General features: G+C 33.2%; 2 protein-coding genes across 6 annotated transcripts; one reads left to right on the forward strand and one right to left on the reverse strand.

The window, feature by feature from the left end:
- The first annotated feature begins 680 nt into the window (after positions 1 to 680).
- On the forward strand, positions 681 to 18651 carry LOC140040029 (uncharacterized). 3 transcript variants are annotated; one of them, XM_072085654.1, is made up of 16 exons: positions 681 to 1015; positions 1279 to 1443; positions 1563 to 2549; positions 3616 to 3733; positions 4122 to 4273; positions 4592 to 4777; positions 6130 to 6280; positions 7118 to 7401; positions 9069 to 9212; positions 9583 to 15083; positions 15267 to 15444; positions 15688 to 15809; positions 16018 to 16075; positions 16343 to 16592; positions 17354 to 17408; positions 17629 to 18651. In XM_072085654.1, exons 1-16 carry the CDS (start codon positions 812 to 814, stop codon positions 17726 to 17728), a joined length of 8655 nt encoding a protein of 2884 aa, XP_071941755.1. In that variant the 5' UTR covers positions 681 to 811; the 3' UTR covers positions 17729 to 18651. The 3 variants fall into 3 exon arrangements, with proteins under 3 accessions (XP_071941755.1, XP_071941757.1, XP_071941756.1); XM_072085656.1 differs by having other exon boundaries at positions 16343 to 16526; XM_072085655.1 differs by having other exon boundaries at positions 4592 to 4714.
- A 513-nt stretch (positions 18652 to 19164) lies between these two features.
- LOC140040031 (uncharacterized) lies at positions 19165 to 26077 on the reverse strand. 3 transcript variants are annotated; one of them, XM_072085660.1, is made up of 9 exons: positions 25684 to 26077; positions 24730 to 24801; positions 23973 to 24063; positions 23341 to 23509; positions 22626 to 22805; positions 21822 to 22063; positions 21138 to 21359; positions 20386 to 20578; positions 19165 to 19940 (listed from the first exon to the last, which is right to left on the reverse strand). In XM_072085660.1, exons 2-9 carry the CDS (start codon positions 24793 to 24795, stop codon positions 19781 to 19783), a joined length of 1323 nt encoding a protein of 440 aa, XP_071941761.1. In that variant the 5' UTR covers positions 24796 to 24801; positions 25684 to 26077; the 3' UTR covers positions 19165 to 19780. The 3 variants fall into 3 exon arrangements, with proteins under 3 accessions (XP_071941761.1, XP_071941762.1, XP_071941763.1); XM_072085661.1 differs by lacking the exon at positions 25684 to 26077 and adding an exon at positions 25004 to 25125; XM_072085662.1 differs by lacking the exons at positions 23973 to 24063; positions 25684 to 26077.
- Positions 26078 to 26350: the final 273 nt, after the last annotated feature.

Below are 26350 nucleotides of genomic sequence, written 5' to 3' on the forward strand. Positions count from 1 at the left end.
TATTTGAGAATACTGACAAAATTAGTATTTTTATTTATTCAAATTTGTATAGATAATAAATACTCGTTCCTTTAATGTTTGTAGTGTGTATTTTGTTTGTTTTTTTTTACATTACTGTACTGTAAAGAATAGTAATGTCACTAATTTTATTATATATTTAAATAAATATCTTGAATAAAAATAACCCAAGAGAAGTCTGTAATTGATTCAGCTGACTGGATACATAATGTAATTTATTTTTTAATAAAGCCAACTTCCTTAAAATGTTCAATTGATGTGTTGAATGTTAAAACATTTTCCTGTTGGTGTCTGACAGCATATAATAATATACAAAGAAATACAATACTTGCGAAGTAGTTCAAATATCAGTCTTTAGGGGAATGTGTTAAGGATAAATCAATATATAAGTGAACGTCATTATGCAAAAACAATTTCTATATTTTACAAAATTGACGCAAAAATAATTTGATTTTAACTGTATAGAAAATTCACTTAAAAACTAAACTTTAATTTTCACATCTGTTATATGTAATTTCACTAAAGTATAAATATATAGCAGTACGCCATAATAATTTTTAAAATATTTTGTAAGGTTTTAAGTCAATTATTCGTGTGTGTGTGTATTTGATATTTATTTTGCAATGCGATTACAATCCAGGAAACGAACGAAAAACCTAGCAGAGACGATCCATCATCACGCGCCAAGCTTCTAGTTATCCGCAAAAAACTAGAAGAAAAAAGCAAATTAGTTGAAGAACTTGAAGGGAAATTGAAAAAACTACAAGATACCTTAGAAGAAAAAGTTGCACTCATGCAAACGCAGGAAATATCTCTCTCGTCCAATGAAAAGCTTCTTAAAGAACGTGAAGAAACAGAACGTAAAATCTTAGCAGATCTTCAGAGTCGAGAAAATGAACTGTTAAAGAAAGATGCTGTAATTGAGGCTATGAGATCAGCTGGTGCAACAGAGTCTAAGCCTACTAACCAACCAATGGCATCTGATTCATCATCTGAGGTGAGACTTAACTTAAATGCATTTTAAATTGGTGTAAAATTGGATAGCCTATGGTAGGAAAAATATAATATGTTTGCCAATTCTCTGTATCTAAATTTGTCCAGTATCATTAGCAAATTCCATGATACAGCATCATGTGTGTTGTACATGTAACCAAAACCATCCATGATACAGGCACCACATGGTACAGACACAGATGAGGCAGATTTTGCCTAATTCCAGTATTGATTTTTACCATTTTTTCTGGTGTCTGTTTTTTGTAGGATTCAGCTAAGGTGCAAGAAATGTATGCACAACTTGTTTACAAAGACAAGATGATGATTGATCAAAATAATAAATCACTGGAACTTGAGGCTAAGATAATGGAATTGCAAGAGCATGTAAGAAATAAAGATGAAGTTATCCAAAGCAGAGATAAGGTTATCAAGGTAAAATACAAGCAGATACAGTGTTTTTTAGAGATAGAAATATTTAACAAGTTTAGAACAGACAGAGGAGACTATCAATAACATCTGCTGAAAAAAAATAATTATATTTTTTGTTTTAGGTCATTAGAGATGAACTAACAACCAAGGAAGAAGTCATCTCCAATCAGAACTCAATAATGGACAATATGAGGTCAAAGTTTGAAAGTGGGGATGAAAAAATGACATCACTAGTTGATGAGATCAGCGAAAAAGAATCTAAAATGCGAGAAGAGAAGGAGAAATCAGAAAATGAAAAACAACATCTAGAAGGACGATATAAGCAAAAAATCAGTGAGTTGGAGTCAATGTTAAAATTTCAAGAGGATAAAATTGGAGCAATAGAACTCGAACATAAAACGCAACTTGAAAATCTTGTGGGAAAATCAGAAAGTGATGCACAAATGGAAATGATTAAATCAATAGAACATCGTTTGCAAGAAAAAGAAGAAATACTTTCTGGAAAAATGCAAGTTTTGGAGATGTTGCAGAAGGAAATTACTGAAAAAGATTCAGTAATAGAAGAAAAAGAATCTTCTTTGAAAAGCATTACTGAAAAACTAGAAGTGATGCATCAGCAATTTCAAGGATTACACGAAGATGCAATGTCAAGGGAAGATAGGTGGACTCGGGATATGAAAGAATTTGAAGAGAAGTATGAACAAGAAATAAATGAAAAGAACACAGCCATATCAGCATTGCAGACTGCTCTTACTCAGTATGATGCAGCTTGTAAACAAGCCAGTACACAGTATACAGCTCTACATCAAACCTATGAAAAGAACCAGTCAGAACTGGATCAAACCAGATCAGATCTGGATCAATCTAGAACTGAGTTGGATCAACTCAAGTCAACTCAAGCTGACAACCAGAAAGCAAATAATGAAGAACTGAGTAAGAATGTTGATGAATTACAAGATAGAATTTCAAAAATGGAAATTGTTCTTGGTGAAAAAGAAAAGGAGATAGAAGACTACAAGAAGAAAACAGAAATTAAGATGGTCAAAATGAAGGCACAAGCTAAGGCGAAAATTAAAACCTTAGAGGATGAATTACAAGAGATGAAGAAGGTTAGATTTGATCACAGATTCCATTTCATTCTTCCTGCTGGTAAAGGGTTTCTTTCCTCAATCACTCATTCTGACATCGTTCCAAACTTTCTGCTTTCAGTTTTTAGCCTTTTCTATGTTCTTATTTACCATTCCAACACGCACAATTGTCTGGCAGCTGCTTAAAAATAAATTTATATCTCTGTTATATTTTTTGCTTCACAAATTGTCAAGGTATTTTTTTGTTTTCTGTCTGCTTTTTCAAATGATGTTGTCATTTTGTGATTGTTAAAATCAAAATTTGAAAACTACCCTAATACCAGCTGTGTTTACAATTTGATACTTATGATGAGATTGATTTGACTAACTGACATTTAAAAAAGAAATGTTTGTAAACAAACCTACATATTATATGTAACATATTTTGTTTTTAAAATTCCAAGTATTATTAATAGGTATTTTTCAAAGTTATTATTTTAGTGATAGTGTATACATCATTAGGATAATATATGTTTTAAACTAACAATCCGTAATAACATAATATTTAATTATAACATTTTTTATACACTATTAACTTTTTGCTACTTGTATTTATATTCATGTCATTTGCCTTCTCTTGCTACACCTTTCTGCTTTATAAAACCAAAAAATAGTAATTCTAACATTTTTATATCCACTGTGTTATACTAATTGCTATTATATGTTAGATATTTTCATTGTAAGGCAAGAATCTACATCATAATTAACTTTTATCACTTGTTGTGCATTTTTAACATCACAACCATGCATAATGAGTAACAGTAATTTTTGTTTACCATATTGAATATTGTATTTAAAAAAAAAACATTAAAACCAATAATATGTAGAGAAATAATTATTGTAATAAGGATAATGTTATATATTTTGTTATACTGTAATATTACAGTTAATTTGCAGCATTTTGCAAATAATCACTATTATTGAATATGCATTGATTGGTGTGATTTTATAACTGTTTTTTTAAAACTCCAGCTCACACATTTTCTACTTATAATTTTATACACATTTACCATAATAATCCTTCAAAATAATGTCTTTTTGTAAACAGACTGCATCTTCTGTTGATGATGTGGAGGAATTGAAAATGCAGATCACAGAGCTGGAAGATGAGAAAGGAAACTTACAACTTAAGTTGGTTGACTTTGAAGAGGTCAAGATTCAATTAGGTAAGTGAGGTCAAAGTTCAATTAGGTAGGTGTGGTCTAAAATTTATTTTACTGGCAATGCGAGTGATATTAAATTCTAGAAACTATAGTATAGAGAAAGTAAACAGATTAGACTAAAATAAACAAATCATTTTTACATAATTTTAAATTCAGTAAAAAACATTTTAACCTGGAGCTGCGTGTGGTCAAATGAGGTTTTTAAAACCGTATTTGTTATTTTTATTTGGACCTGTTTCTAATAGCAAAAAAATACTGTTCTTTCAAAATACAGTATTTTTAAATATGTATTCGCTTGCTCATTGGAAACAGGCCCAATACAATGCCTTATTAGGGAACATTTTGACTAAATAACATATTAATCACATCATTATATGTTATTACTTTGTAGGTAAAGAACTGGAAACTATCAGTCAACTGGAAAAAAATAAGAAAGAACTTTTGGAAGAAAAAGAAGGATTGAAAGAAATGATTGGCAGTCACCTCGAAAATGAGCAAAAATTGCTGAGCAACATTGAGGATTTACAAAAACAAGTAGACGAGGTAGGGAAAATGTATGGTGGTGTATGACTGCAATTCAAACTAAGCCCTACTTTTATATTCAGAGGCCTAAACTCCCTCAACAATTTTCTAGGACCGATAATTATATGTTCTCATAGTATAGAAAATTGTCCTAGTACCTCTAGTACAATATTGGAAACTTGTTTTTTTAAGGCATTATCCTCTATTTATTCTGTACTTTTGTATGAGGTGCCATTGCAAGAATTTGAGTAATGAATGATGTAACCAGGGAGTTGTTATTATAACAACTCCCTGATGTAACTGACTCAGTTTAAAATGAAATTGTTTTTCTTGTTTCAGAACCAGGTGAACCATGATGCTAAACAGATGGAAATGCAAGAGCAGTTTCGTCGAGATCTTACGCAGGCAAAGGCTGACATTCAGGAGATGACCGACGAAAGGGATGAAGAGAGAAAATCTCGGGTCAGTGTTGAAAGCAAGCTTGTAGAAGTGAGCGAGATTAAGAAAAATGCTGTTATAAATATGGTTAGATTTAGTCCTCTCTCTCTTCTTTCTTTTGGTATCCATCTTGGTTTATATAATTGGGTGTGTGTGCTGGGTTGAGTAAAATACAGCATGCATGTTTTGTTTCAAGGTGTTTTGTGTGATCTGCCTGTTGTCTTGTCACAGCCTAGGATCTTGTGTATCCTCACAGCCTAAGGTCTTGTGTTTCCTCACAGCCTAGGGTATTGTGTTTCCTCACAGCCTAGGGTATTGTGTATCTTCACAGCCTAGGATCTTGTGTATCTTCACAGCCTAGGGTCTTGTGTTTCCTCACAGCCTAGGGTCTTGTGTCTCCTCACAGCCTAGGGTCTTGTCCTCCTCACAGCCTAGGGTCTTGTGTCTCCTCACAGCCTAGGGTCTTGTGTCTCCTCACAGCCTAGGGTCTTGTGTTTCCCCACAGCCTAGGCTCTTGTGTATCCCCACATCCTAGGGTCTTGTGTTTCCTCACAGCCTAGGATGTTCTGTATCCTCACTACCTGTTGGTATAGGCTTGTGTATGTTTTTGATTTCCTGTGGTAAATTTAAATGTATAGAAAATATGATTTTTCGCTTACAGTATATATCCTAGAAGTACAGTAGAACTTGTGTCCCTTTATAGATATAGGGGAAGGCCATAATTGCCTCTTATCATTTCATCGGAAAATGAGGGGTCCTGCTGTAATTTCAACCTGTGTTAAACTGTAGATCCCAGTTTATTGCTTGTTTCCTATTTGAATTGCATGACTTGTTTTTGTGAATACTATGATTATGTAACATATGTACTATGTAGAAGTCGGGTATGAGCACAAAGGTCATTGACCCTGAGTATTTTGAACTAATTTGTTAAAGCAAATAATGCTACTTTCTCACCCCTAAGGATGATCAAAGTATATTGATCAAAACGTTGAGAAACTCTTCTTTTCAGAACTATACAATCACATGGTATACCGAAAACTTGATATCAACATAATGCCACTATAGGTTTTAATTTTTTTATTATTATAAGTAACTATATTTAAAAACTAATGTGTGTAAGACTGTGTCAGAGGTCACTATCAACTTTCCTTTAGTTTTTTATACTATATAATATTTCTTTAACAAACTAAGTAACAGGTTAATTAATACTTTAATTATGGTTTTAATAGTGCATGTATTTATTATTTTTGTCTACACTATCAAACTTTATATGACAAACAAATATGATGTGCATAGTTTTTTTTGTCAAACTAATTTGATAGTGTAGACAGAGCTTAAAACAAATTATCAACAACAACACATTTTGTTTAGCAGTGTTTTGTTTCTTTTTTTATATTCGCTGTGTCTGAATGCAACTATCTATTTTATTGTTTTTCTAGGCTTCTCAAGATAAAACAATAGAATCTTTAAAAGAATTACTTGAACAGGAGCAAATTAGTTTGAAAACAACTGAAGGTGAAAGGAAACAGCTACAAGAGGACAAGGTGAGCTTGGAAATAAGGATGGTTCAACTGGAAGAAGAGAAAGAAAGTAAGTAATTATGTAGAGAATTTACAATACAGTCAACTATTCTAAAACTCAACATTCTTTATTTCTAAATGTATTTAGTAAAATAGAATTATGTAGAAAGTGTATGTTATTCATTCATACATTAATTTCCTTTATTTCGGATGGTACATCCATATACAAAATATACAATATAAAGAGTGCTAAATTTCAACCAGGAAATTGACATCTTACACAACACAACCTATAAATTTGCACCAGTCCTGATCATGTTATTCAGCAGTTGGTTTGTTGTTTGTTTTATTTGATTGCCACAATTAATACATAATATATTTCTTTATAAATAATTAGTTAAGTATAAATGTGGATGGTGGTCAAAATAAGTCTAAGAAAATAGACTTTAAGCAGAGACCACCATTAACAAAATAGAAAAAAATTAGGCCTACATTGAGGTTATAGTAAAATAATTCATTCAAGTAAATAAAATAAAAGGTAGAGTGGTTTATAACACAAATCTTCTTTGGTGGCTGTACATGTCATATATCAGATGAGCAGTGGAGATACAATGTTTTTAAACAGGCCAATCAGACCCCAACACTCCAAATTTAGGAAAGTTATACTATATAGGGTGACAATTTCTTTTGGGTTTTTTTTTGGCATCCATTTGCAAATTGTACATGATGTGGTCTGTACATTTATTTACCACCTTTTGTTGTCACATCCCATCTATGCATTCAAGAGGCTGTACTTTAAAGTGTACCTTACCTACATTTACATTAGTTTACATTGTCAGAACAAAAAATGTTTTTAGTCAATACTTCAAAATATTACTTGAAATCTGTTTCAATCTTTTAAATCTAGATTTAAATTCTGCTAAAACAAAACTAGAAGAGGAGGTTGTCAGACTAAATAATGAGAATAAAGAACAACACAGCCAACATGAAGAAGAAATCAACACACTCAAGAAGGACATGGAGAGCGAACATATGCCTATCGTGGTCATAGAGGATGAGTGCAAGTTACTACAACAGAAAATAAATGAATTGGAAGAAATAAAAAGAGGTTTGAGTTCAAAGGTTACTGACCTAGAGGAAGGAAAATCGATCCTAGAGACAAAGATTTATGAACTTCAAGTTACTCAAAAGGTATAGTCAATTTTACATGTTCATGCCAGTGCTCTCTGTTAGTCTGTCATCGTTTAATATTAGTGTGAAGATTCATACCGTATATTTCGGTGTATAAGTCGCACCTGTGTATAAGACGCACCCCCTCACTGAGAGTAAAATATCGCTATTTTTTATATCGTTGATGTATAAGACGCACCTTATATTTCATAAAAACAATTTTTTTTAAAATTGTAATCAATATTATTGTAATAATAATTTTGTTATATCTACAACGGCGTCTTTTATTTAGGTTTTTCTTACCTAGGCTCGGCCGCGCCCAGCCTCAACAAGTTCTTTCTAACTTGTTATTCATGAGTTTCGCACCTGCAACATCGAGTGCATGACCGTGTGTGTAACACGTACGTACGTGTGTGTGGGCTAGCCTCGATCGATCATTTCGAAAGGGCGCACGTTTTCACGGACAATCGTATTCGATTAGTATCTATGTATCCGAGAAGTGTGTACGCTAGGTCCATGCTATAATCACCTGGAGAATATACTTGTCGAATACCGTACACCATGTGGCCGCCCAAGAAGGGCTTGCAATCGTAAACGTTTAAAAATGAAGTTTTATTGGAGCGCGTAAAACAGCAGCTCCATAATGAACAAATCTTTTCATCATATTTAGTATAACATCATGCTAAAATGCCTTGAAAACTAGGCAGAAGCAGGTTGCCGTTACGTTAGTATAATGTAGCTAGGCCTAGCTTACTCAGGCCTAGCAAATGAGGTGACGATATGTACAATCTGTGTGGTGAGGCATTTATGTTTGGTGTATAAGATGCACCCTTAATTTAGAGGTCAAATTTGCGTGTCAAAAGTGCGACTTATACACCGAAATATACGGTATGTGTTGGTGTATATAAAATTAGGAGTTAAACTCTTAATAAAAGAAGAAAATGTTTTGTCTAACAGCTGTAGACATCATCGTTAATTCATTCCTTTAGCATTGTGCTTTTTATGTAACTTCTTATTTACCTCCGCCAAGGAGGTTTGTGTAATCGGTAGCGTGTGTTTGTTTGTTTGTTAACAAGATTACTCAAAAAGTAATTACAAGATCTTTACCAAAATGTGGTCAAGGACCATTCCATTAAATTGGGACCATGGTCCCAATTCTGGACCACTTTTTTGTATACTTTTCAGACCTGCTAGTGTTAAAAGATAGGACAGAATTTTTCAAAAGCTGGCAGGCAGTCTTAAAGTAACAAGTAAACTGAAATTGCATTTTCTCGAGAAATACTTGTCCAAAAAACTTCATTTTTGTACAAGAGGCAAGAGTTATAATTTGTGATTTGTAATTTTGAAACATAATTTGATTTTATTTGCACGTTTTTAGAGGTTGATGATAGTTTAAAAAACCTATTTCTTTTCAAATTTACTTGTTTGATTTTCGCGTTGCTGTTCTATTGTTAGTCAACTGAAGCTATTGTTAATTGAAAGGCTTGTTACATAAACATTACACCAAACTCGCATACACATGCTTGTAGTGAAATTAGCCTAAATCACAAACAGCATTAAGACACACACAAATATATATATTTTTTTTACTGGGGAAATCTTATGTAGGAGAATTTTACAATAGGTGGAGGTATGCACTCTCGGAGTGGCTTTCTAGTTCTAATATGTAAACTGATTTTATCCTATAGGAAGTGAGCAAAGGTCACTTACAATTGTCTGTAAGTAACATGGAAGAAATAACCAGACTAAATAAATCCAATGCACAGTTACAATCTCAACTTGAAAGTTTGACAGTGTCCAAAGAAAGTCTAAATAAAGAACTTCAAAATCAGGTATATTTTTCATATAAATTCAATACATTGATTTAATTTAAGATTAATTTAATTTAAGATTGTACTAATACCTAAAGAAGAGTTTTTATTGATGTTGACTTAGGCTCTGTCCACACTATCAAACTGACAAAAAATGTGATGTGCTCATGTACAGTATGACATCATATTACTACCTTATTTGCGAACATTACCATTTTTTGTCAAACTAGTTTGAAAGTGTAGACAGAGCTTTAGTTAAGTTAATAATAATAATGTGTTCATCAGTTTGTTATAAGTCTTTTCAATACATGAAAACATGAATATATATACGCTACATTTTATATTCTATAGTGTTTTTAATTAAAATCTTTAATTCAATTTTTGCATGCAGGTAGTTCAACTTCAAGCAGAGATTGACTCAACTAATACACAGTTAAAGCACACAGTTGATAAACTTGACAAAGCGGTTGAAGACTATGAAAACAAAGTGTCAACTATGACTAGAAAGGTGGAAGCTAGTAATCATGAAATTGAACTTTTAAATGACAAAGTGAAACAAACTGTGGAGAACTTAGAAGAAGTTACGGAAAGATTGAACTTAAAAGAAGAAGAATTAGTAGATACTGTATCCAAGTTGCACATGAAGGAGACTGAACTTGCAGAAAGCCAGGCAAAGCTGATCGATTTGACTGATAAACTTAATCAGGTTACAATAGAATCACAAAGAAATGAAACAAATTTAGAGTTACTTCAAATGGATATTGAACAAGCAAATTCTCAAGTTGAAAATCAGAAGTCTATATTTCTTTTAGAGAAACAAGAACTTAAAGGAATCCAGAACAACTTAGAAAAGGATATACGTGAACTTAAACAAGATTGCGTAGAAAAAGATGACTTGATTTCAACACTGTCAAGTAATGTGACTGAACATTTACAAGAATTAAACAAAATGAAAGATCTACTTAATGAGAGAAATCATTCAATAACATCTCTGGAAAACGCAGTCAGCAAAGCTGAACGAGAACTGGAAGTTATAAAAGATGGTCAAAGTTCAGAAGGAAGAAGAACAGAATCCAAAGTAACATCACTTTTGGAGCAAATTTCTGACCTTGAAACTGAAATCGCAAGTAACCAAAAGACGATATCAGATTTTCAAAATCAACTTGATAGTTTAAATTTGCAATTGGAACAAACAAAATCTGAACTTGATCTTAAAAGCAATGAGATGGAAAACACAGTGATAAAATTTACCAAACAACTTGAGGAAAAAGATCAACAGAACTCATCTCTGCAAGAACAATTGATAACAACATTAAAACAGGTACAAGAAAATGAAAGTTCTTATCAAGAACAACGTAAATTAGACAAAGACAATTTTAATGAAGTTCAAGCTACGTTGAACACTAAACTTGCAGATTTAGAAGAAGCACAGCAGAAAAAGATTGCTGAATTTAAAAATGAACTAAAGGAAAAATCATCTGCAATTGATGCTGCTAGTAAACAACTACAAAAAATGAAAGAAAATGTTAAACAGAAGCTAAAATCTACAAAGAAAGAGTTGAATGAGGTAAAAGCTGAATTGAAACAAGAAAGAGAAACTATGAGCCAAAAGGAACAGGAGAACACGGAGGAAAAAGAAAGACTGTCCAAGACACTTGAGAACTTAGAAACTGAATTAAAAACTAAAGAAGATCGATTAGTAAAACAAGAACAAGAAATTCAAGGCCAGGAAGCTTCAGCATGTGATATAACAAACAAACATCAGTTGGCAATTGAAGAAGAAAGAAAACAACTTAAAATGTTACAAATGGAAAAGGAACAAGTGGAGAAAAATCTACAAGATCAGATCAGAAGATTAGATGAATTAGAAAATCAGAATCAATCGTTATCTCAAGAACTTACTAATGCACAAGAACAATTGAAAATAGTACAAGCTAATGCTGATGAACTATTGCAAAAAGTTGACAAATTACAGGTTGAAAAGGAGCATTGTGATAGCAATGCTAGGACCGAGAAAGAAAGACATGAAGAATCTATGCAGGAAGAATCGGCCAAATTTAATCAATTACAAGAGCAGTATAACAGTTTAACTCAAATTGAAAAAGAAAGAGAACAGTCTATTGGTTCAACAGTCCAAGAAAATCAATCTTTAAAGTCATCATTAGTGAAACTAGAAAACAATTGTTCTGAAATTACAGAAAGGTTTAAAGAATTACAAGAAAAACATCACAATATGATGTTGGGTGATGATGAAAGAAGCAATTCATTACAGTCAGCCAATCAGGAAATAAGTTCTCTTACAGAATCACTTAACATTACTGAAGAATCTCACAAAGAAAATGTTGATGCACTTAATAAACAGATTCAAAAGTTTGAAGAAGAGACCGCAAACTTACAAGATGCGCTGAAGCAAAAAACAGAATCATTCAATGTACTAAATGAAGAGTATTCCAAATTAATGAGTATAACCTCAAATGAAAAAGAGGAACTGCAAGAAAGAAACAACATTGCTGAAGAGAAATTAAAACATCTTGAAGACAGTCTAACTGAAAAAACAGACATGCTCCACCAGGTTACGCAGAAGATTGTAGACAATGAAAAAGCTTACCACGAGGAACTCAATCAGTTACAAAGACAAATAGATCTGGTCTCAACAGAGAAGGACAAAGTATCATCAGAAATTGTTGAGTATGAAGCACAAATTAAAGAATACAAATCACAACTCGCTGTAAGTGCAGACAACTTTAGCGCTGAAATATCATCTTTGAAGGAAAGTATAGAGATGTATAAAGAAGAGATTCAGAGGATTCAGGAAGAATTCAATAAAAAGGAAGCTGAAGTAAAAGAATTAAATGAAACTTATAATTCTGAAAGCCAACAATTACAAATGAAGCTGCGTCATCTTGAAGAAGAGCACCAACGTGAAACATCCAAAATAGAGACTCTTGAAAAACAGACAAGTAGTCAAGAATCAGAGATTGCTAGTCAACTCTCAGCCCTTAATGAAGCATTTGAGAGATCAATGGAAAAAGTGCAGGATCTGGAAAGTCAGCTGAGAAGTAAAGAAAATGATATAACAAAACTAGATCTTGTTTTGAAGGAACAAAGAAGCAGTTATGAAGACCAGTGTAGTAAATTACAAGAAAATATTTCTAAGATCAGTGCAGAATTAATTGAGAAAAGTGAAAAGTCTAGACATGAGAAGGAAGAAATTGAAAGTAAATTAAATTTGCATATTCAAGAGTTAACTGAAAAACTTGAAAATAGTGAAGAATCAATTCAGAAATTAGAATCAGAATTACAAAATACAACTTCCAAAATGTCTTCCATGAACAGTAGTTTAGTAGCTTATTCTGAACGAATTCCCGAGTTAGAAAATGAATTACAAAATAGATCTTTGCAATTAGAAGATCTTGAAGCTAAACTTACTGGACAAAATGTTCAATTTGATGAGTTAAATCAAAGTGTTTCTGAAAAAGACGTCTTGATCTCCACTTTAGAAAAAAAATTAGACGAAATTCAAACAGAGACAGATGGCTCAAAGCTAGAGAAGGACGATGAACTTGAAAAAACACAAGAGCAATTTAAGAAAGAGAAAACAAAATTACAAGAAGAATTACAAGGACTAAAAATTAAGTATGGTAAACTTTTAACAAAAGCAAAGGATGTTAAATCACAACTGGAAGGAGGTAAACAAGATATTAGTTCTTTAACCATAGAAAAAGAAAACCTGCAGAAATCATTAGGAGAAAAACAGGAGATATTGGAGAACCAAGCAACTATGTTGGATAGCCTGAACTCTAGACTTTCTGAGGTACTACAGCAAAAAGAAGAGCGAGAATCCACAGTTAATGAACACGCCAAAAAGCTGCACGAATTGGAGAATCAGCTTGAAGGCATGAATTCCAAACTGGAAGAAGAAATAAATAAAAATGAAGAACTTAATTTACAATTAGTTTCCCTTAGAAAACGAGCTGAAGATTTGCAATATGTTGAAGAGGAGTTTAATTCTCTGAAGTCCAGCACACGGACCATTGTTGCTGAAAAGGAGAAAGATATTGCACAGTTAGAGCAGGTTAGAGATTCACTTAAGCAAACTGAAGACCGCTGTGCCAATCTGGAAAAGGAGAACCAAAGTCTGTGTGACCAGTTAGAAGAACTGAAAGTAAATTTAGAAAAACTTAAAGAAACTAATATTGATGATGGAAATAATATAAGATTACTTACAAAACAACAAGAAAATATGACAGAGGAGTTAAATGAAGAAAGAAATGCTAGAGATGTTATTCAAAAGCAGAATGAAAAGCTGAAAGCCCGGTTGATGAAAACGGACGAAACCTACAAGGCAGTAACAAAACAGTTAGAAGATTTGAAAAAGAAGAAGGAAGAGTTAAGTGAGACTGTTATACGTAAGCATGAAGATGTTTTTGAACAAAAAATTGGGAATATGAAGATTGAATTCGAAAGTCTTAGACAATCACATGACCAAAGTTTTGAAGAAAAAAACTCTCTTACAAAAGATCTCCAGAATGAAAGAGCAAAATATGATGCATTAAATACTGAACTGACTGAGTTACAAGACAATTACAAACAAGCACTTTCTACTGTTGATGAAAATGAAAAAGATATTTCTATGCTGAAAAAACATCTAAAAACCGCTAAAGAAAAGATAATGCAACTAAAAAATGAAAAATCTGCAGATAGTGATGCTGCAGCTGCTGTAGAGGTCCAGAATAAAGAGCTGCAAAGTACAATAGAAGCTGCAACTAAGAAAGCTAAAGAGCTACAACTGATGAACCAGCAAATCTCAAAAGATTTAACAACTGTTAGAGATGAGAATGCTCAGGTACAAGAAGAAGTTGGCAATCTTAAAGTCAAGTTAGACAAAATGAGAATCTTAAAAGAAGAAGAAATTACCCAACTGCAAGAAGAATTGGATGAAACACAAAATGATTGGCAAGCAAAATATAATGAAGATATAAAGAAATCGAAAGATGAATGTGAAACAATGAAGACTGAATGTAGCAATGTGTTGGAGGAAAATTCTAAGTTGATGTCTGAAAATGATAAAATGAAATGGGACCACGATGAAACACAAGCTGAATTTGAACTTTTGCAGGAAGATCATAATAAATCATTGTTAGAAATTGAAAGCTTGACAACACAACAATCAGAGCTTAAAGATGATAGTTCCATCCTCCGACAAGAAAAAGACAAGCTAATAGAAGAATTAGAAAAATGCAAACATGAACTTGGGAATGTTTCAACTCTGTTAGATGATGTGAACGCTCAAAAACATACTATTGACACAGAAAATGCAAATCTTGTTCTTGAAGTTGAAAAGCTTAGAGAAATAGCAAAACATGAAGAAGAACTTAGAGAAGAGGTTGATACATTAAAATCAGGATTAAAGTCAACGAAAGAAAAACTTGATATAAGCTTTGATAATAATCAGAAATTGACTTTAAACCAAAGTGGCATTGACTTGGAACGTTCTAAAGCTAAAGCAACAGAAAAAGAAATTTTAGAAGAAATGCGAATGATCTCCACCGAGAAACAGCAGTTGAAATCAAGTGTTGAAACCCAGAACACTCAACTTGCTCAGTTGGCAGAACAGTTAAAACAAGTTCAGTTAACTGCTGATTATTATCAAGCAAGAAATGAGGAACTGACTGATGAAGTGGAAGAAATGAAAGAGACAATGCAAGAAATGACAAATGAAAAGACAAAGAAAATGAGCTCTCCAGTAGCCATCATCCCAGAGATGCCACCAAGTTCGGACGTTGAAAGAGAAAAACTTCAAGGGTCTTATGATGAAAGTCGTCAACAGCTTCAAAGTGTATTAGAAGAACGTGACCTGTTGACACGCAGTCTTCATTTACGTGAGCAAAGGTCAGTTAGTAACATTTTGTTTCATAGATGGCAATTTATATTCACTCTAGAATCTGTATTTTCTATAAAAAAAAAACAATGAAAGCCTATTTGATAACTGCAAGAAAATCAGAAAGAGTAGTACTGGAAAGTCAACACATGACACAAAGGAATCTTAAATAACTGACACATTTTTTTTTATAGGAACCAGGAGTTAACTGCTCAAATCGGGTCTGTGGTAGAAGAACGCAATAATCTTTCAGTACAACTGCACAATATTCATCGGACATTACGGGACACTGATAATCGATACAAGGAATTAGCTTACAGACATAATGCCTTAGAACAAAAGTTTGCTAGCGGCCAGGTCTCTCAACCAAAGGTATTTTTTTATAATATTAATTTGTCTTATGTTTCTTTGTTCTATTCTAATCCATTTAGGCTTTGTATGGCTACTAAGCCTAAGTCTACTAAGAACAGAGCGCCTAACAATATTAAAACTATTTTATAAAAATAAAAGTCTTAAGATTATGTTTAATCTAATTCGAAAACATTTTCATATGCAGTTTAATATATTCAGTTGTTTGTCACGAACATTATTATGTTGCATATTTTTATTTTATAGATTGTTGAAGAACCAATAGTAGTTCCACATACAGCAGAAGTTCAATGGTCAGCCCCTCCTACAAAACAAGAGGACCAATCACATGACTTGTTACAGACTGACTTAATTAATCTCACTAAAAGGTACAGTATTGTGTTGAATGTGCTACATAATGTAGAAGTATATGCACATTGTTGAACATTGCATAGTTATTTTTTTTTTTACATCATAGACTAAAAGAAAAAATTATATGATACACCTTAAAATTAATATATGAACATTAATGTGTTATTTTAAACATTTACATGTAAAGTTTGTGTTAAGTTATTTGTTTATATTTATACATTACAGATTGGAAGAATCAGAACAAGCCAGGCTAGCAATGGCAAAGGAGTTTGCTAAGCTTGAGGTATTTAAATTTTTAAGTAATTATTTTAATTAGCATTAGTATTAAAAATTCCATAGCAATATGCCTAAATAATAATAAATTTTGTCATTGCATAAGGCTTTGTCCACACTATAAACTCAAAATCACTCACTATCAAAAATGTGTGATTTGCCCAAATATGGTAGTCGTATGTCCATCAAGTGTGACAGTGTTGACATTGATGTTGATATTGATAGTTGTCTTATGTTGTTAAATAAACATTTTCTTTTGTGAATCTTTTTTTTGTAGACCGCTGTAGAGGTTGAGCAAAACAAACGACTACAAGTTGAAGAGTCTCTCTTCAGAGCACAAGACCAACTTAAGTTTGAAGCTAACAAGCTACCGCCCCCCACATCTGAATACAGCAGCATCATGATCGATGATAGTGGTAGTGCGCCCTCTATGCTTCCTCACTCGTCCGATACCATTCTTAGTAAGAAAGCCTTACCTCCTCCTTCTTCAAGGGAATTTAATTTTCTGCGGGCAGACACAACCCTTGGTATGTTTGTATTGATACAGAAATAAAAATACTGTCGCCTTTGATGCACTTTGTAAAATGCCTGCGCCGGTTTGTTTTACTCCTTTCAACTTTATTTAGTCATTTATTTTTTTCAATATTTATTAGTTCAGATTTTATTTTAGGCTTCAATGCGTACATGCATGTTTTACTTCATTTCTCTGTCCCCATATGTATGTATTTCTCAATGAGAATGCATTATATTTCAGTCTTTTTGTTATTTCAACCTTACATCCCACAGTATATTTTTTGTAAAAATTGTTTTTATTCTGTAAAATTTTGCTGTACAAAGCATGCATTGGTAACCATCATAATGTCACAGTTTATGTGTACTTTCATTGATTCATGTGTTCTTTATCACTTGTTTTTGTGTACTTGCATAGATTCATGTAACTATTACTGTACAAAGTATTGTATGAATTGTACACCAGATATGTGCATTAGAAACCATGATGTCACAGTTTATGTGTACTTTCATTGATTCATGTGTTCTTTATCACTTGTTTTTGTGTACTGTCATAGATTCATGTAACTATTACTGTACAAAGTATTGTACACCAGTTATGTTATGTTCATTGGTAACCATCATGTCACATTTTATGTGTAAATTCTCTGATTCATGTGTTCCTTGTCACTTGTTTTTGTGTACTGTCATAGATTCATGTGTAATTTTTATATTATTAACTGATTTAATATTTGAAACACAATGATTGATAAATAACTATTTCTTCTTTGGTCTTTAGCTCGTCATGCGCATTCATTTACCTCTCATGTGAAACGTTGGTGCCAAGGTAGAAAGTAAGTAGCCTTCTCAAGATAAAAGAAACCTTTCATTTTCACTACCGAGTGTAACAGTCATTCTGAGCACGCTTAAAACATACGAACGACATTTATAGTGGTTACCAGCTCGCACTCTATTATACTTTTATAATTTAAAACAATTGAATTATTAGTTGTTTATTGATTTATATTTTTTCTACATTTATTTATGATCTGTATGTATTTTTATATTCCACAGTCAATACTTCCAACGCAAGTTCCGTCAAAACCCACCTCTACTATCGTTATATCTATTCTTAGTACATGCTGCTCTAGTGTATATGTTGTACATATGCTAAACACACAGTTACTAAAACAAGTCATCATCTCATCTCCCAGAGGACTACAAGACTACAGTTACTACTAGTCTGTCAGGTATTCTGTATTTATTAATAACCAAATGTTTGAGTTGTTTCTGCCTTATATCTGTATATTCTACTCACTTATGTGTAACAAGCCGGTAGCCAGGATTTTTATAGTAGGGGGTGCTGGGGGAGGGGAGAGATTCTTCTTCCACAAAAGTTGCAAAAAAATGGTCAGGCAAGTTAGGGCTATTTAATGTCATCTTCAATGCTGTTAAAAAGGCCACATCAAGAAAGGGGGGGCTTTTTGTACTCTGAAATTGACAGTTGTGTAGCCTATTATGACCCACCTTATGAAATAGTGCAGTTAATGCACAGATGTAATATATTTCAATTTAAACTGCACATTATTATAATTGTTTTTGTTATAATTTTATTTTAAATTTTGTTTCTGTTTATCATTATTATAATACATTTATTGCAAACTAGAATTTTTTTTTTATTAAACAGTAATACTAAACTATTTTATAATTTTTGAGGAACTGTATTTTCTCATGTAAAATACTCACACAATATCAATCGTGCTATTTTAAAGTCAGCTTTTTAAATCTTCACATTTTGTTCCATTCAAATAATCATTATCAACTTCACTATGTGAATATTTAAATTTTAATAAAATGTAATCATGATTTATTATGTAAGTATCTTGTATTATAAGATAATATTTTATTTAGTATTTGAATTGAATGATCGATTGATTGATTAAAGTATTGATTAGTTGATTGATTAATTGATCGATTGATTGGTGGATTGGTGGTGGTTGTTAGATATAAACCTAAAGAGCTTATTTAATTAACTTTAAGTATGTTATAAAGAAGTGTATGTAATAAATGTCATGAACATTTAAAGATTTATATAAAGTTTATTTCAGTTTTCTTTAAAATATTAATTATTAATAAATTAATTCATCAACTCTGTGTTACATATGGTACAACAATACATTATTTAAAGATTTATATAAAATTTATTTCAGTTTTCTCTCACAATATAAACAAAGCTTAATTATTAATAAATTTGTTTGTATTCAGTAATTCCGTGTGATATGCTACAACAATACATTATTTTATATATTTAATCTATGCCTGTAAATGTCTATCTTACGTCTACTATTTCAGTAATTGTCTATGTTATAGACACAATACATGTTTTGATGTGGACATTACACACACACAACAAACCTAAATATAGAACACACTTTTCAATATATAGTATTTTTATATTTTATCTACTATTTCAGCTTTTTTCTATACACACAGAAACATACATAACAAACTAATTCATTACTTGTCAGTCTATAATATTTCAGATTTTGTTTCTTTGATTTATAAAATAAAATTCTTTACAAAATATTAAAGCCTCATTTTACAAAATACATTAAATTGCATTGTTTTTAATGTTAAACACGAACCAAGAAGACACCTTTAAAATGAATACTGTAATTTAAAGATGTAAATGTTACAGGATTCAATATAACAAGATATAATTCATTAATGGCAAAACTGTGAAAATTTTAATTACTGTTAATAATACATAAACAAATTATGTAAATATGCTATATCGATGGATATTTTAATAGTGTGATAAAAACGCCTCAGATGGGATTCTAACAAGGCAATTTAATGAAACATAGCTTAATGGTGGATTTACTGCCCATGGCAGCGGGTGGTGTACTATAAAGCTCTGTCTACACTATCAAACTTGTGACAACAAAATGTAATGTGCCCATATATGGACACGATGACGTCACATCACTATATTTGGGCACATCACACTTTTCTGTAAAACTAGTTTGATAGTGTAGACAGAGATTCGAACAAGAAACCATTACTGCTTTATGGTAGATTTACATGCTTACAAGAAATTTTGGGAATTATATATAGAAGACGACTGACGAATTGACCATCTTCCTGCTACAACGTCTGATGAGGACCGTAACACGATGCGTTTCTAGCATCTGCACTCGACACAAGCGCGTAATTTGTTCCAACTTTATAAATGAGCAGCACTTGCGTTGACGTAACAAGGCACCGTAAACGATGACGCACCGGATGCCATGTCATCGATTGCTGAGAACGTTGATGCAATTCCACCGAATATTCCAATTAAAATTATCTCGTAATGAATCACTCTTTCGTAAAGAGGGATTATCCTGAAGGAAAAAATGGAAAAATATGCTAAAACTTGTAATGTGTCTCATGGGTTTTTGTTCCCGCTTCGGATGATCGAAGGTTGTTAAAAGGAGAGATGTTGTAAGCAGAGAAGAAATATATTCTATATATGTATGGAAGAGATGTTTACACACACAGAACAACTACCACACGACCAACTACCACACGGATAACTACCCCTGGACAACTACCCCCTTGACAACTACCACACGACCAACTACCACACGGATAACTACCACCCGGACAACTACCACACGGATAACTACCCCCCGGACAACTACCCCCTTGACAACTACCACACAAACAACTACCATACGGACAACTACCCCTGGACAATACCACCCGGACAATAAAGTTTGCACCTCATTCTCCCAGTACAAAATAAGTCTTTTGTTTTGAGTAAGAATTAAGTTTGTAGATACTTACACAGGTTTATTGCCATCATCTTCCATTGTCATCAGACGAATGTAGAATAAAGACGGAAAAACAAACGTTAGAAAAACTACAGTCGAGCCTCCGACCAGAGATAAAATAGCACCAAAATGAGGGATAGTTTCAGCAACAAACAAATTACATGCTACGACAAACGACCGCACGATGCAGCGTTTTATTCCGAACCCTGAAAATAAAGATTAAAAATTAAAGTTATTTTCTTACAAACGAGAACATCTGAGATTTGGAAGCGACGGCGAAGGATTGATAAAGATAACACCGATGTACCAAAGGGATAGTTTAAAGCTTCGTTCTCAATGGTGGAGACGCAACATAAGAACGTAACGCAACGTGATTTGACCAATCACAAGCGATGAAATATTCAAACTGTCGCTTATCATTGGTCAACACGCTTACGTTGCGTTACGTCCTTGTGTTGCGTCTCTAGTGAGAACCACTCTTCAATGTTGTGTGACGTCAAATGAGAATGAGAGGATTTCGACATGTGTAGATTTGTTGGCAACATGATTCTGAGGATGGTAGTTATTGTCGGGCAACAGTGGTTAACCAATGGAAGAGTAATTTATGTGAAGAGACATGCCGCGAGTTGGGTTGTATTGAGGATCCAGATTCCGATCCAGGAAAGAAAGGAACAATAACTGTAGAAATATAGTGTTTTAATTCTTTTTTAAAGACAATACGTTTAACTTGAAATAACGTACAGTAATGTGAACATCAACACTAACCTGGTTTGACCCCTAGAGCTTCCTCAAACTGTTGACAAAAAGGATTTATAACAATAATGTAGCCAAACGTGAGGTGAGCAGTTATCAACACTGTCACAGTGGTAGTAATGCCACCGGGTGACATAAGTGATAGAATACTGTCACCGTTTGGGTTCGTGTCCAACTTGTCACCGTAGATGAAATACCCGGATGTTGCCACTGGTAGATACATTAAGACAATAACTGTAATAATAAATTATTATTCTAATCGGATTGAAGACAACAATATTTAAAAGTATACTCTTCTCTAACTCCTCCAAATATTTTGGGATAGGCCCTACTTCTTGCGTAGCTAACGCCGATGACAAAAACTATAAATGTACACTGCTAAACCTTGATTGCTTAGCTAATAATACTTGTCGTTCAAGTTGCAGGCGCTAACATATATTACAGAACCTACCAACTGAAATAAAATATTTCCCAACAATTGTTTCATTTAAAGCTAAGATATCAATCTTATTTTTTCCACAAAACTAACTTTTTCCCCCGATTTATTTTGTATTTAGGACCACAATGCAAAACAGGTTTTCTTTTACCTGATTGTGTAATCCTGGATAAAGATGTAAATAATAAATAAATAAATAAATAAATACAATATTTGTCTATATAATATTTCATTAATCAATAATATCAACTTTACTATACCTGCATAAGACCATATTACACCCCATTTAAAATTACTAGGTCTCTTCATGTCGTGTTGGATTGTCGGAAAGGCGGCATGTCCTCCAAATGCAAATAAAATAGTACCAAATGCGACAAAGAACTTCTTGAATGTTGTGTTGGAATGTTGTGGTTCTGGGTTAATCTTAATGTCCATTAGAATCTGTACAAACATCAGTAGACATGCGAGCACGGTAGCTGACATCGCACCGACTGCAATCGGCCTATATTCAATTGAAGTTTACATTGATTCAGGATTGAAAGCGCTTATGAATGTTACTTTATTACATGGATCTTCGTAATAAGAAGATGCTTTTACATACGAACCAGAAAGATGGGTAATAGCAATTTAAATTGTACCTGTCGTTTAAGCCAAACTTTATAAATAAGTACGGTAAATAAACACTTATGTTAGTTTGTTTTCTCGTGTGAACACAAAAGTATACTTTTTCTCGTGCGAACACGAAAGTATACGTATAATAATTATTGAAAAGAAGTTGTTCTCTTTTGTGTGGGAGAAAACTCAGTACTACTGTATACGGGGGTATACCCAGTATTAAAATGTGTTGTATTCAAAGACGACAAAGCCAATAAACGACAATGCAGACATAATGTTGACGAATGTGCACTGTTTATATTATTACGAATGAGGGTACGTTTATTGTAAATACATAATAGAAGAATAACGGTTAAAAAAGAACGACGTTTCAACAGCATCATGGGGTCATTATCAAGTCCAATGAATGAAATTTTATTATTGTTTTAATTATAAGAAAACAAACTAACCAGAAATCCTTTGGTGTTCCAAGCCAAGTAAACGGACATAGAACAGCGGCTATAATAGGCAACCAGGCGCAAAATGATATTCCTCCAGTGAACAGGGATTGTATATTCTCTGATGCTATGAGTAGAAATACAGTACTGACGCCGAACAATGTAAAAAGTACGCAGAAACTGACAATATACCTAAAGATAAACGAAATATTTGACATTGCCAATGCAGAATTAATAAAAATACATTTCCTTCTAAATTTTATAAAAATTCAGATTTTTATTAGAACGCAAAAGAATTCATCAAGACGCTTGGATGATGAAGCTTGTCACCCTGTTCAATCAAGGATCTAACCAGACGCTGAGCTCCGGAGATCAAAGGTTTTACCTGTTACTGCAATATGATAACGATCAGTTCAACGCCCCTTAATATAGATCAAAGGACTTATACGAGTTCCTATTTTGGCAAGGCGAGCTCAGTGTCTTGTTGGATTGCCTTGTCCTAATTCTCTTTAGATCTTACTTGATCACACGATGGGTCGTGCGTGTCAGCGAAACAAAATACTTCTAAAATGGATGTGTTTATTTCATCAGTGTTTGGACACGGGAGCTAACAGAACACTCGCTGATTTGTACAATTGGGCGCATTTTACAATACGTTTGTGTGGTCAGCAAAGACCTGAGCCAATGTCATGTAATCGAAAATTCGTTATTAAGAACAGTTACTTACTTTCCAGGGTTTCCAAATGCCTCGTACCCAATAGCAGGATAAGGGTATGGCACGTGTTCCCTGTAGAGTGGAAATCGGTTTTGTAAAATGATCCAACATCGACCAAGAATAATGGCAGTGTACGCTGATGATATTGCACACAAGATGATCATAACTATGCCGAACCAACCTAAGATATACAAACTATTGTTAACATTAATAATCGTTTACACAGACGCGGCAACGATAGGCGAAAAACCTTGTAGTTGTCCCACGTAGAATCTGTATTTATCCGAGCGGGTTTCCGCTCAACTACACGTCCGCTCTGCGTTTTGCGTAAATGGTCATAAATAAATATAACATAGCTTCTATATTATTGATCCGCTTATACCGTTAACCGCTCGTCTGTGTAAATTGGCATTTATATTCTTTGAAAAATACCATTTGGGACAATACATGAAGCTTCATATCATAGGCCTAATATGTTTTATTTCTCAATTGTATTTTTGATGCTGCATCGTTTTTATTTGATCATTTCCATGATGTATTTATAGGCATAATTGGCAACGGTCGTCCGTGTGTGATAAGAATATTACTATTAAGTAATACAATCATTTAGCCCGAAAATGAATCCAAACAAATGTCTATCCTACCAGTATCAACCACCGCCTTCGGCAGGGCTAGAACACCACTTCCAGCCATCTCACCGACAACAAACACCCCTGCGGTCAAAATAGTCAAACCCTTAAATAAGATAAAAGTTTGAATATTAAGTTTACAATTCGTTTAAGCGAAGACGTAATCCGTTCAACGAAAAATAAATCTGTTTAACAGAAAACAAATTATTACTTCAACACATTTTTAATCTGTTTAAATAAGAAGTTCAACTTCTATGTTAATGAATCTTTAAGTTGTATAATGCTGCTGCAGGCCTATGCTATGGAATCAGCAGACCGGATTTAGTAGCGTGATTCCCAGACGCAAGAACGTACGCGCAACGCAAGCGAGTTGACCAATAAATGACAAGCCACTGTTCGAATAATCACTTGTGATTGGTCATATCACTTACGTTGCGTTACGTCCTTGCGTTGAGTCGCTAGTTGGAACCAAGCTTTAGTAAGACCTAAGCCTATTGAAATTGACCAATTTCAAGTTTACGACTACTATAGAAAATGTCATTTTTGTTGTGAATAAAATTTAGGTGAATTCGTTGAAACAAGGCAACCTTGGTTAAAATAACGAATATATAGCATTACAAGTCTAAATGATCTACTCTTTTACCCACTCGACATGGTTATATATAAACTGGGTGTTTACACAAAAAATGTCGTTGTTTACATAAACCCTGGTATTATATATTACGGAAGAATTATATAGGACTTTGTATAATGATAATAGTGTTTGATTTACCTTAACTGTTCCGGCATCGACATTAGCCGTCATGAGTGGTGTTAACTCGTCCTGTAAACTCATCATGTATGTCTATTAAAATTACATAAACAACATTTATTTTCGTATAGGCCTAAACTCATATTTACGTCAATAACAATACAACATAATAGCGCAATGCATTAAAAATCGGTTTTAATAAAAAGAATGTTAGGCCCTTATGGAAAATCACAACCTGCCGATGATGTCGCTCAAGCGTATTTCTTTTAATTTTAAAACGATAAACTTATTATACCAAAGAAGACTATCTGTACACATAATAATATTGAAGTTAAAATGTGAATAGAATATACAAGCGTTTAAACCAATTCAGATCTAGGCTTAGTAGGCTATTATAATATTATATTAGGCCTATACTAGTTTTCCACTGAGAGTAATATATATTAACGGTTGAATTATTAATTCATAACCGTGTAGCCTATCACGAGTTATATATCCGCCTCCTGCGGTGCAGTGGATCCATAGAGTGTACGATGCTGTACCATGCATGGTGTAAGGTGGTTTCGCAAATGTTTAAAATAAATGATAGGAATGATAATATTAAATATATTAATTAAATTAATGATGGAGAGATATACAATTCACCGTAAAACTATTACACAAGCGTAAATAATCCACACCGAAACACTCACTGCAGATTATGACGATACAAAATATAAACTCTTTTTAAAGTGGTGGTGGTGGTGGTCGCACCCCAGGAACCAATGAGTAGACCCCGCCCCCTCCCCCAACTGAAACCAGTTTTTCAATGTATAGTAAATATAGGCCTACCTAGGAAAATATGTCATTTTTTAAAAGTAAACTAGTTAATTCGCATCTACCAACGTACGATCTCTGTCATCGACAAAGTTACTAATCAAACAAAGTTAAGTAAAGTAATTAGTAAGGTACCCTATTAATTATAGGCCTACTTACTTTTTTTGGTTTCTTGGTCCCTGGTTCCTTCTACTATCTTGTCTAGTGTTGTTGGAATCAACCTTTATCGCTCCTAATATCATGGTTCAAAGGACAGAAACGTACCAATCACGTGATACTACAACCAACAATTATTATCATGGAGGATTTATTTATGTTCTGTAATTTCGTCATCCGGCGCATAAAGCCAATATGACATTATTACACCTTTGTATAGTAGTAGCCGTAGAAGTAGACGACCGATTTTGTTTCGGTCTCACTGTTTCGATCGCGTAAATTGTATTAGGGCTACGTAGTAGACCAACTAATAACGGGACACCTTTAAAAGCCCCCTGAAAGAAAGTGTCCTTAGAGGTGGTGTCCCAATGAGTTATTTCACCATTTTCTTCGTCTGTGACCATGTCCCACTTCCTCATAAGTAAAATAATTATTTTTGATCAATGACAAAGCACATTTTGCTTATTGTCGTGGAAGATCCAAAATGTATTGAAACTTGATTAGAGGGTAGGTAGGGGGTGAGGAAAGAAAAAGTTGGTTTGATTGTTGTTTCTTTATTATTATTTATGTTCGCAATGATGATTCTGATAGTTTCATTTTTACGACCGCGTAGGCCTATAATGTGTTAATTTTGTCACTGACGTGATCTAGGATTCGTTGTACATTTTTA

This window comes from Antedon mediterranea, chromosome 2, assembly GCF_964355755.1.
Source record: "Antedon mediterranea chromosome 2, ecAntMedi1.1, whole genome shotgun sequence".
Lineage (NCBI taxonomy): Eukaryota > Metazoa > Echinodermata > Crinoidea > Comatulida > Antedonidae > Antedon > Antedon mediterranea.